General features: G+C 34.9%; 1 protein-coding gene across 2 annotated transcripts in view; it reads right to left on the bottom strand.

Annotated features, from left to right (window-relative positions):
- SYDE2 (synapse defective Rho GTPase homolog 2) overlaps positions 1 to 13435 on the bottom strand; it is a 52337-nt gene that overhangs the window by 28021 nt on the left and 10881 nt on the right. For both annotated transcript variants that reach the window (XM_060625395.3, XM_060625396.3), the window contains exons 2-3: positions 11391 to 12074; positions 3344 to 4446 (exon numbers count right to left, since the gene is read on the bottom strand). In XM_060625395.3, the coding sequence (XP_060481378.3) occupies positions 3344 to 4446; positions 11391 to 12074 (1787 nt within the window). The remainder of the gene's footprint in view (positions 1 to 3343; positions 4447 to 11390; positions 12075 to 13435) is intronic.

Here is a 13435-nt window from a genome sequence, read left to right as displayed (position 1 = left end):
GAGAAAACATGACTGATTAAGCAATCAGAGTTAAAAAAAAAAAAAACCTTCAAGAAAATTAAGAAAAATACGTGGTTGTTGATTATATTTCCACATCAAAGACTGTTTAGGAAGCTGAATCACCTTGAGTTGAAGGAAGTTATAAAGAAATTATTTCAAGACAGAAAAAAGTAAAAACTAACAGTGAGGATCCCCAAAGATTTGAACCAGGAATCACTTTAAAATCATATAAACAGGGGCGCCTGGGTGGCTCAGTCGGTTAAGCCTCCGACTTCAGCTCAGGTCACGATCTCACAGTCCGTGAGTTCGAGCCCCGCGTCGGGCTCTGGGCTGATGGCTCAGAGCCTGGAGCCTGCTTCCGATTCTGTGTCTCCCTCTCTCTCTGCCCCTCCCCCATTCATGCTCTGTCTCTCTCTGTCTCAAAAATAAATAAACGTTAAAAAAAAAAAAAATAAAATAAAAAATCATATAAACAATCTAGGAAAAGGAGTACACAAATGAAATTTCCAGGTGTACTTATGATACAAACCTCTCCAAATCATTACATAACTGATAGAATACAAAAGGTGGGTCTTGATATAGGAAAATGTTACTAATGGACATAGAGAAATATTATCCAAAATAGTTGAGATGATAAGCTATTAAGTATTAATTGAAAGATACTAAGGAAACTACAACTATTTCTGAGAGAAGGTAATGCAAGGTGCTGCTACATTCAAAAGGATGGACGTAATATGGGAAACTAAGGAATGTACTTAGAAGGAAATTTCCTATTCTTATACAAATTCATAGTGCGTTTGCATTGAGAATAGCATGTCCTATGTTGGTCACATCATCACAAGACATGGTAGAACCACAGATGATCCAGAAAATGAAACTAAAATTTTAACAGGATCAAAGAAAATGCTATCATATTAGAAGAAACTAATTTGATTGAGTGGAGCCCTTCTGGTGTAGGCACACTTAAGTGTCACAAAATCCCATAATAAAGATGTATCCCCTTGAACTTGAGAAGGAGGTGAACCTAGAACAAGTTAAAGAAAGCAATACTTCAATAGTAAGTAATAAATTAATGGTAACATGTTGTCCATGTTACCAAAAGCTGAAAATACAAAGGTAATTTTTAAAGGTGAATAAAAGAAGATAGATCTAATACAGAGATTTCAAGGAAAAGACACTTTAGGATATACCCCTAATTTCAGAGGCTGACTTCTTAAATCAAACACTTCAAGTACATGCTTGATGCCCCTATCAGGGATAGAATCTGTACTGGATAAACCAGGAGTATGATTTCCATCGTAATTTTTCCCATTGAAAGCAGGGGATAGGTGGTAATAGCCTTCAAAGCATTTGGAAGATGCCACAAACTATTTTTGTATGACTGTTAAAACCTGATGCTCCTGATAACAAACACAAGAATAATTACTGACTAAAAAGGTAACCAAAATTTAAGCAGTGTGCTAGTCTGTAAAATACAGACACAATAAGCCTCTTTCTCTGGCAGGGCAGGGGAGAGAGAGAAAAAGCAAAAGAAACGAAACAAACAAACAAACAAAAAAAGGTGTTTAAAAATTGCAGTTCCAAATGGACTACTATAAATTTTATTTTTTAGTTCATAGGAAATAATTCTTTAATAAAATACTATTTCTAAACTTTAAGTATAGAAATAAAAAGCATTGCTAAAAATATTTTGTTGGTATTTAAAATAAATTACAACAGTCTTAGTCATAAAGAAAAGAAATGCTCAAACGCTACTGGGGATATAACAAAGCAATCAGTAGCTAGTTGCAAGAGGCACTCCCTAGCCAAACTTGGGATAATTTAAGCTTCAAAGAATAATGACTATAATTGATGGTAACAAATTGAATAAATAAAAATTCATGAAAAAATTATAAGTTTTATATACCCATTCTTTATAAACTATCTCAGAAAATAGATTGTAAAAGTACAGTGCTATTTGAGTTACTTATTTTAAAATTCAGTTGTAAACGTTTAATAATTTGAAATTGGCCTAATCTCTGACCTTTCTACATGTTGCCTGAAAAAAAAAATGGGAGAAAAACAGAGAACCTTAAGAAAAAGTAACTGGACCAAAAGTTGGATTGGAAACTAAAAGCCGTATTCTCATATAGAAAATATAAACTCTATCTGAATAATAGAGAAGAGGTTTCAAAAGCTCAGATGTACCTCTTACCTTCAGGAAACTACTGCATCTACTTTTATAGATATAAGCAAATAAGGCCCACAGAGATTAAGTGACTTGCCCAACATCACACAGCTAATTAATAATGGAGGAGAAACCGGTACCCAAGTTTCCTGCATCTTAATACAAAACCCCACTAACTTACTTACACTGTTTCTGTAGTTTCCACATCAGGTTCAAGGTGAGTTATTTTAAAACTCTTTTCTACACATAAAGAAATCATAATTCTGATTCGTTGATATTTACCTCTGATGTTTTTAATCAATGTCACAAATTCTGATAGTATTAAAGCAGAAATACTTCAGAATATCTAATTTTAGGCTTAATTTTTTAATTTAAACTATTACTTGCACCTCAGAATAACATCCTGAATGATATGTTTTTTCTCATTGTCACAGTCCACATGTATTAATGAAAAAAAGATAAGGTCTACAACTGGTTAACATTACATATCTTATTATATATAACACCAGGGTTTTTGTTTCCTTTAATGGGCTGCTTTTACATTTTTAAATTTTATTTTATTTTATTTTATTTTATTTTATTTTATTTTATTTTATTTTATTTTACCTTCTCACTTAAAAGGAAGAGAGAATGAGACATGTTATTAGTAGGACCTCTCCTTATCCTCCAAACTATCCCAAAGTTCAGAGACAAATAAGCTTATGTATGCTTCCTGAAGTGTGGGATGAGGAAGAGTTGGGAACAAGGGCAGGGAGTTAGTTTTAGGAGTATAGCAGGGTTTTAAGATTCACTGTTGGAATTTTGTACCACAGGAATGTCAAACCATGCAGAAACATTCCTTAAATGAATTAGTCTTTGCCTATCATAGCTCTGGCTTTTCTTAGGAATGTCATTGTAAAGCAATCCTGATAGTAGGTATAAAACCCACATAATTCTGCATCACAACATAAATTGTGGAACCATCTAGCATGCCCTCAATTGCTCACTGACAATGTAGGTGAAGATGTGAATTATACCCTAAACAATAATGGGATAAATTTTAAAAACAGGAGAGAAAATGTCTAAATTAGATTTTTTTAACCTTACCTTGAATCCCTTCCCCCAAGACCTACTATAAATTTAATTAATTAAGGTAGATAAATACATCGGGAGGTAGTAGAGAAACTGAAATAATACCTGACAGCCTCTCTTTTCAATTTCCATAATACATTTTTGTATCAGAAGTGGCACCTTCAGTCCTGTATTTTCTTTCTCTACAACTTTTCGAATATCAACACCAAATATTACTGGTTCTCGATTTATAGCCAGTCCAGGAAGAGAATTATCCCACTGTTCCAGAAGAGTCACTTTCACATAAATAAGACCTCTAGGCTCAAGTTTGACAGCCAACTGATGTGTCTTTGTCACTCTGAATAAGGTGGGGAGAACAACAGTTCCGTGACAACACACTCGATTTTTTCTTGGAGTCGGTTCCCAACTGAATACTACTAATTTCAAATGCTGTGCATTTTCAATTTCTATGTTGAAAGTATGATCCATGTCTAAAAATGTTGTCCGACATGTGAGCAAAGCTGTTCTTGCTTTGTTTACTGAATCTACCTGAATTGCACAAAAGACATCTTTTGAATCTATCCGAGGTGGTTTTAAATCCTCAGCACCATAGAAATGCACACTCATGAGCCCAGATATGTACTGAGAACACTTAGGTTGATCAGAAAAACTATAATGTCTAAAAGCATCAATGTCTATTTCACTCTTGCTGCAACTACTTGGAATTATTTCTTTTCCCTTTCCAAATTTGTTGTCAGATCCATGTTTGCTAGATTTAGTTATAAGTTCAGGTGAATCTCCATCACTGAGGTAACCACCTTTGCAGGAATACTTAGAACTCACAGATGTTTTCTTCTGGTAGCTGTGCTGAGAAGATACACTGGTATCCAGATGGTACCGACTTATGACATTCCTCTTAGCAGCTGTGGTTGTGTTCCCAGAAGGTAGAATATTGGCATGATGAATTTCTCGACAGGTACATTTAGACAAGGAAGGAGTATTATCTGGATTGTTCATGTAATTCAAAGTTCCTTTAACACTCAGTTTTCGGCTAAGTTCTGGCAACCTTTTCATTTTCATGGAAAGTTTCCTCACAGTTCGTGGAGATTTTATTTTATCTGGGAAAGACCAGTTAATTGAACTGCTTTTTTTCACAGGGCTAGGGCTTGGAGAAGATAATTCGGTAGCTCCCAGTTCAGTCTTATTTGTAGCACCTAGGATCCCAGGACCTTTAAAAAAAAAAAAAAAAAAAAAAAAAAAGATATTATAAGGTGATATGTTTTGATTCCTACTTTATAAATCATCAACTAAACAGACTCTCCCATGGACAGAAATTTCTCCCTTGTTTTATCACACTGGGGAGATTTAGTAAGTTACAAGTTTAGGTAAATCTCCATTACCACCTTCAAACACAATATCAAGGATTTCCAGGGGTGCCTAGATGGCTCAGTAGGTAGAGCAAGTGACTCTTGATCTTGAGATTGTGAGTTTTAGCCTCATGCTGAGTATAGAGATTACATAAAAATAAAATCTTAAAGAAAGGGGGGTCGGGATTTCCAAATGGCTTAGGGTGGAAAGAAGCATCTTGGTCTCCATCTTCTTTTCTACTTTAAAGGTTTGGAGGAAGGGTAATATAGATTCCTTTTAAATCTTTCCCACTGCAATATAATTCAGGGAGTATGTTATTTTATAACCATGAACAGTGGATATCAGAGGAGACTAGGAAAGCTTCCTATTTTGATATGTTTATTTTGGCATATTATCTATTTGAGTGTTTATTTAGAAATCCTACTCCAATTTTAAAAAGAAAAAAGAAATCCTACTCTAATAAAAGAACATTTGTTTATACTTCTCTAAAAACTAAATTTTATCACATAGCAGTGGTTTTTTTTAAAAAAGTTAAAAACAAAACAAGCTTATTATTATTATTTATTTACTTTTTTTTTTTAAGTAGGCTTAATGCCCAATGCAGAGCCCAACACGGGGCTTGAACTCACCACCCTGAGATTAAGACCTGAGCTGAGATCAAGTCAAATGCTTTATGACTGAGCCACCCAGGCACCCCAAAAACCGAACAAGTTTATAATTTTGACAACTAAGAGCCCTTTCTTTCTTCGATGTTCCCTCAGAACATATCACGAAAGATTATACATAGAATGAAACACAGTTAATCAAGAATAATTGAATATTGATTAGTCAGTCAGAGAAAGACAAATATCATAGGACTTTACTCATATGAGGACTTTAAGAGACAAAACAGATGAACGTAAGGGAAGGGAAACAAAAATAATATAAAAACAGGGAGGGGACAAAGCACAAGAGACTCATAAATATGGAGAACAAACAGGGTTACTGGAGGGGGTGTGGGAGGGGGGATGGGCTAACTGGGTAAGGGGCACTAAGGAATTCACTCCTGAAATCGTTGTACTATATGCTAACTAATGTGAATGTAAATTAAAAAAATAAAACTTAAAAAAAAAAAAAAAAAGAATAACTGAATATTGAATATCATAAAGCTAACTGAATAATTTTAAAAACTATAAAGACATTTTCTTTCTTTTATTATTTATATACAATAATTCCCTGGAACTTCAAAAGCTAAATTAGGGCTTTTCCTTGCAATTTCAATATATTAAATAACAGTACAGAGACATAAATAAGTTTTGTTATCGTCTCAGTTTTCATGAAGAGTAAAGCATTGAAATGTTTTTTATTTTTTTTCTCCACACAAAAATAGCTTTTTTCCCCCCTAAATGTCAAAATTATCCAGGTTTACAATAAAAAGTTTTTAAAAGATACAAAGAAATCCAAATAGCCTAAACTGAGCTATTAAGAGATGAGTCATTATAAATAGTGAGATGAAAATAATATCCAAAGTAGTTTAACAGTAAATTGTTAATATTTATAGCACTAGCCAACATTTATTGAGCTAGACAAAGTATGAAAAATTAATTTAACACTTAGTATGCACAGATTCTGATTTAATTCTTGAAATAGCCTTAAGAGTTAAGATACCACAAGCATCCCATCCTCCAGACAAGGACCTCATGCACAGAGCTGATTTGTTTAAGATCACAAAGCAGCTAAGTGGCAGAAACAGGTACAATTCAAACCTAAGCATAGGCCTTCAGAGCCTATATTCTTAAATACTGTACTTTAGAGTACTTCCATCCTTCTAAACATTTTTCTGTCTATACATATACATTAAATTGATTTTTAATGGTGGCTTCTTAACCATTATTAAGAAGTTAAGGGGCACCTGGATGGCTCAGTAGGTTAAGCACCTAACTTCAGCTCAGGTCATGATCTCATGGTTCATGAGTTTGGGTGCATTAGGCTCTCTGCTGTCAGCCCAGAGCCCACTTCAGATCCTCTGTCTCCCTCTCTCTCTGCCCCTCCCCCAACCCTTCCCTCTCTCAAAAATAAATAAATGTTTGTTTTTAAATAAAATATTCCATTTAACCTTAAACTTTCTTTTTTCTTTTTTTTAAGTTTGTTTATTTACTTATTTATTTAGAGAGAAGGAGGGAGGGAAGGGGGGAAAGAGAGGGAAAGACAGAATCCCAGCCAGGCTCCAGGCTGTCAGCGCCAGCCAGACGCAGGGCTCAAACTCACAAACTCACAAACTCATGACCTGAGCCAAAATCAAGAGTCAGACGCATAACCCACTTAACTGACTGAGGAGCCACCAAGGGGCCCCTCAACCTTAAACTTTCAATGCCTCAGTTAAAAAAAAAAAAATGTATAAACTGACTAATCAATTTTATTTTAAAATGTGAAACTGTTCCTATTTAAGTGTTTAATAAAGCAAAATGAAAATAACTTCTAAAATCTATTATATAAGTTTAAACTGTTTCTTTAAAGAAACAATTTAGGGGTGCCTGGCTGGCTCACTCAGGACAGCATGTGACTCTAGATCTTGGGGCTGGGCTTCGAGCTTACTTAAAAAAAAAAAAAGAATAAATGAAACAATCTATGATTTAAATTATTTAAAATTTAAATGGGTTTTTCACACTTCCTCTAACTATTCCTTATAAAGATCTCTAATGACCCTAATATCAGAGGTTACTCTATGAAATACTACATTTCACAATTAAAATAACGAAAGAGTATTAATTCATTTCAAAATCGATAGATTAAATGACCTTTCTTTTAAAGTGCTAATATAATCTCCCTCCACCCCTCTTTATGTGTCCTAAAAACAAAGAAGTGGTTTCTTTATAGAGAAAGGACTATTTTAAGTATGCCTGCGGGGCCTTTCTGGTAAATAACAAATAAGAAATGGAATATTTGATAAACTAGACAAAGCATTCCCTTGTACTGTAAATTGTAGTACAATTCTATTGGTTTACTGGCCTAAAACATTCTATAGTAATCAGAGTCCTGCTGTAGTCTACAATCTATTTTGTCAACGGCTTAAAAAGCTATCCAGTATATTAAATTGCTCTAGGTTCTATTAAAGTATTACGGAGTTAATTTAACATTTTGACTTTTTTTACACATCATGCATTAAATATTCTTACTGAAGTCTTTAACTATTAAAATGAAATACTGTGTATGTTAGCAATTTCTACTTCAGACAAGACTAAACTTATTAAAATAAAAATGCTTTGTTTTTATAAAACCCAAGAGCTGAAATACTACCAAATTCAATAATTGCTTAAAATTAAACCAAAATTATACTAATCAAATCACAGACTAGCTATACAGGGAAAGTACAAAATGAAAATCTTTGTAAATCCATAAACCAGGCTAGAATCAAGTGAAACTGGCAAATTCCTTCAGCACCTAGAACTGTGTGTAACTGGCACACAGCAGAAATTGAGCGTTTATAGAGTAAATCAATTAATCAACCAACCAATTGTCAGTTGCCTGTAAAGTGGTAAACCTTTTAGGAAATATAATATAGGAATTACTATAATAGTTACCAGCCATAAAAACCCAGTAATGATACTAGTAATTAATCCAAATAAAGTGAAATAGATCATGATGATGATCACTCCTCTAGTAGTGGAAATAATCTATTAACACCCAACATAACCAGTCAAATAGATTAGGACACACCAACCCTATTAAATATTATAAAATTGGTAAACAATAATGTTAATCTACATGTAACAATACAAGATGAAAACATCAAGTGGAAATATCAAAAACCAAAAACAGGGGCACCTGGGGAGCTCAGTCAGTTAAGCATTCAACTCGATTTCGGCTCAAGTCATGACCTCAAGTCATGTGATTGAGCCCCAAGTCAGGCATCAAACTGGGCAAGGAGCCTGCTTGAGATTCTCTCTCTCTCCCTCTCCCTCTGCCCCTCCCCTGTACATGGGGGTGTGGGGGAAGGGGCATGCTCTCCCTTTCTCGAACAAAACAAAACAAAAACACCAAAAACAGACTGCTATGATCGCAACTAGATAAAACATAAATATACATATGGGACTTAATAAACAAAATAACAAGTCATAATTGTGTTAGAATGATTAAAAAATTGTCAACGATACTAAATATACTCGAGCTTTTTTATTTCTTGATCAGAAAATTATTTTGAAATTCAACCATTATCTTTGCCTATTTCTCAACAGTTCTCATTTTTGATGTTTATTTATTTTGAGAGAGAGAGAGCATGCACACAAGAGCGAGAGGGGGAGGGGCAGAGAGGGAGGGAGAGAGAGAATCCCAAACAGGCTCCACCCTCAGCGTGGGGCTCAATCTCACAACCCTGAGATCATTACCTGAGCCAAAACCAATAGTCAAATGCTTAACTGACGGAGCCACCCAGGCACCCCTCAACAGCTCTGTTAATATTGCTAAAGAAAACAGATCACTTTAGGTAACCTTTCTGATCAAACTAAAACAAAATGATGACATACAAATAAACTAAATATTTCCTTTAGTCAACTTAGGACTGTGCTTATTATATTTTAATAAGATGCTAAAAAGAAGAATAAAAGAGAGAGAGGAAACATAAATAACAGCTCTACCCTACTTTCAAGTTTTTGTTTTTGTTTTTATAATATCTGTTAGTCTTTCTAGGTTCACAATTTGCCACAAACATAAAATAATAAAGTTTGAAGACAGCAACTTAAATCAAAATATGTGTAACTTTACAGACACTGGCTTTCTAACTTTGCTGTTATTCTTATGCCCTCTTGCCTTTCCTGCACCATACAAACCCATCACTCTCTGCCATACTCCTGCAAGCTTCCCTACCACTCCAATCACAACCTGTATTCCAAACTATTATTTCATAAAGCATTTATTCCTCTTTCCATCTAGCTTACATCCTCTTTCCATCTAGCTTACAAAAAAAAAAACCCCACAAATTCTTCTGAAAAATCAGTCTACAATTAGAAATGCACACAATTTTTTTTTTTTAATTTTAAAAATGTAAAAAAGCAGGCTTTGCACTGTCAGTGTAAGCCAGACGAGGGGCTCGATCTTATGACCGTGAGACCATGACCTGAGGCAAAATCAAGAGTCCAATGCTTCACTGACTGATCCACCCAGGTGCTCCACTCACAAAATTTTTCATTACCTTCAATCCTAACATGGCAGTGGGGAGGGGGGGGAATACTTAACTTTTCTAGTATAACTTTTCAGTGTTTCTTTCAAACTGACATAATATAGTATACACTGTTATTTAACTCACTTTTTCTCTTATCATATAACATTTATTCCACCTCCACATATCCCTGAGAAAAGGATTCAAATCCAAGTAATTTATTTGTAAAGCACATAATTATCAGCAAGAAGTGAGGAAATTCAGGGGCAAATCCAAGAACAATCAAGCCTGTTACTACTACGGGCAACTCATGTGCAATATCAGGAGAAAACTCTGGGAAATGATGTAGAATTATGACACCCAGGGCATGAGAGAGCTGAGGTGGTTCTATACCAATTCTGGTTGGTGGGCACTCCAACAGTCACTCACTGAGGGGCACTCCTAGGCTTCCTGCAGAGAAGTTCTCTAACACTCCTGCCAGAATCCTCAAGCAGAGATGCAGATACTGATGTTTGGATGGAGGCTTGTCCCATCTAAATAAATAATAAATCCCAAGGGATATGGGCAAGATACTGACAGCATCTGTTATATGCCACATCTTTGAATATTCTGTATCATTTGAAATTTTATAAATTAAAACAACTTGATGTAAAACAGAACTGCTTTCTAGGCAACATTTGATATTTGCAACTAAATATGCTCTCTGCTATTTCCTAGTGTGTCTGGGACCAAATTTTAAAAGAAGCACATCAAAAACTCAAGGCAATCAAGGAAGAAAGAAGCCATTAGGTTGAACTATTTCATATAGTGTTCTGCAGATCAAAAACTGTCAATTTAATATGGTGCAACCTAATATGCATCAAACTTCAATTATTTCTTTTCTAGGTTCCATAACTATTGCAACACCCACCTACTTGCGAGGTCTTTACTTTTACCTCTCATTTATTTTTTCTCTTCTTCCTTTCCTTTGTTCATGAGGAAATGTAGGCATGAAACTGTAAAGTAATAACTACTGATACACGGACTATACAACTTTTCAGCTATAGCCAGGCTAGGTATAAATGAATGAATGAATGAATGAATGAATGAATGAAGCAAAATTAAATTAGATTTACATAAAGAATGTATCTTGGGGCGCCTGGGTGGCTCAGTCAGTTAAGCATCCAACTTTGGCTCAGGTCATGATCTAACGGTTTGTGAGTTCAAGCCCCGCATTGGGGTCTGTGCTGATAGCTCAGAGCCTGGAGCCTGCTTCAGATTCTGTGTCTCCCTCTCTCTCTGCCCCTCCCCCACTTGCAGTCTGCCTCTCTCTCTCTCAAAAATAAACATTAAAAAAAATTAAAAACAAAAAGGAAATGTATCTTTTTCTTCTGCACCTCATGATCCCACTCTTTCAACTAAGAGAAACTAATTAAGGACAGACACACTAACAGTTGGTGTAGGACTACCCCAGCATCTTCACCCCTTACAAAATCAAGTCTGTGACAGGAATAACTAAACCACCATCTATATACAAATATTTGTAAACGTTTTTGAAGTTTTCTTTATTTTTATGAAAACACACTCACTTTGTAAGGAAAAGTACATAGCTACAATAGACATCTATATTTAGTTTTAGCTACTGTCCAAGAATTGAATGGAAGAAGAAGGCAAACATGTGACCACCTTTACCTGCAAAAGGAGATTTCAACATGAGACTCTCCTCTACCATTATTCTTTCTTGTGTCTTGTGTCCAAGCCCTTGCTTGTACTGCCGCACGAGCTCTGTGGAGTGGATGGACTCAACAGGATTCACTTCATTTGACTGTGATGTATGAACCTTGCCTCTGTGTTCTGAAGAGTACAGCAAGCCTTCAGTGTACTGTTCTGCTTTCATTAGGTCTGGACCAGACAATACTCTCAAACTAACAGCAGGAAACTTCAGAACAGCAGGGTCTGCCTCACCAAAACTCAAAGCATTTGATATACCAAAGTCATCATCCTCAGGAATGGGGTTGTACCATATTTCTCCTTCATCATCTGCATCATTTTCCTCATTAAAATCTAAAGAACAATTTTTTGATAATGAAGAATTTGTAGCATTACACACCACATATGTACAATATTCTTCAGATGATTTGAGGAAAGGTCGTGATAACTGATGTTTAGGTGAGATGGATAAATGACTTATGTCTTGGCATTTCTTATTTTCTTCTTCCAGGTTAAAAGATCTCAGAGTACTCTGATATAGCCAATTGCGTTTCTTTGACACAGTGATGCTGTTAAGTGGCTTATGACCTCTGATTCCAATATTATCCTTCAGATCTTCAAGTTCTCTTCTCTTCACTGAAGACCCATAGACATTTTCAAATAAATCTGTTTCAAAGAAAAAGAAGAAAGTAAAACGTAATGCCTAGGATACCAGGAAAAACCAGTCACTTGAGATCAGTTATTAAAATACTATTTTTAACAATGGAATATTACTCAGCTATCCAAAAAGAATGAAATTTTGCCATTTACAATGAAATAGATGGAACTAGAATGCATTATGCGAAGCAAAGTAATTCAATCAGAGAAAGACAAATACCATGACTTCACTCACATATAGAATTTAAGAAACAAAACAGATGAACATGTGGGAAGGGGGAAAAAAGAGGAGAGAGGGAAACAAACCACAAGAGACTCTTAATGACTGGAGAACAAACTATGGGTTGATAGTAGGAGGTGGGTGGGAGATGGGCCATACCGGCACTTGTGATGAGCACTGGGTATTGTATGTAAGTGATGAATCACTAAATTCTATTCTTTAAGCCAATATTGCACTATATGTTAACTAAAATTTAAATAAAAAAAAAAAGAAAAAACTAATATTTTTAAAAGGAAAAAAAGAAGGAAAAGTAGTATTACACATTTGGAGACTAAAATGAAACAAGAAACATTTTGGCTTTTTCACTAAAAATAATTTTTATTATTTAGACTACTAGTAAAAGTGACATAAGAATTCTAAGAAAATGAATAAACAAACTCTAAGATTGCCTTTATAAACATATCTGGGCTAACAAAGACGTACCCCACGCAAAACACACTTAAGCTTATATAGAATGCTTTGTACACAGTATGACTTTAATTCATATTTTGAATAATTTTATTTTTCTTTTTAAAAATTTTTTTATTTTATTTGAGAGAGAGAGAGAGAAAATACAAGTGGGGGAGAGAGAGAGAGAGAGAGAGAGAGAACGAGAACCTTAAGCAGGTTCCGTGCTCAGCGCAGAGCCTGGTACGGGCTAGATCCCATGATTCTGAGATCATGACCTGAGCCAAAATCAAAAGTCATGCTCAAATGATTGAGCCCCAAGTCTGGCTCTGTGCTGGATGTGGAGCCTGCTTAAGATTCTCTCTTTGTCTGTTTCTTTCCCTCTGCCCCTCCCGCACTCATGTGTTCTTACCCTCTCAAAAAAAAAAATGAATTAAGGAATTCATAGTGCAATGAGCGTCATCAAATGCTTGATATGTGTTTGTGTTAATGTAATGCGATAAGATTTTTTTGAGAAAAATGTACACATAACATCAATTCCACATAGAGAGGTAAATGTTTTGCACATCCAAAGAACTGCATAAAGCAGGCTTCAATTACAGTCAATAAACTAAATATATACCATAACACTAATTCACTAGGCATAGAAAGTTAAAACAGAACATTTCTAAAAATTTAAGATCATGCTAAAGGTTTCTAAATT

The sequence above is a fragment of the Panthera onca genome, chromosome C1 (assembly GCF_046562875.1).
Source record: "Panthera onca isolate mPanOnc1 chromosome C1, mPanOnc1 haplotype 2, whole genome shotgun sequence".
Lineage (NCBI taxonomy): Eukaryota > Metazoa > Chordata > Mammalia > Carnivora > Felidae > Panthera > Panthera onca.
Note: the sequence above shows the minus strand (reverse complement) of the source record. Positions and strands in the feature narration are given on the sequence as shown.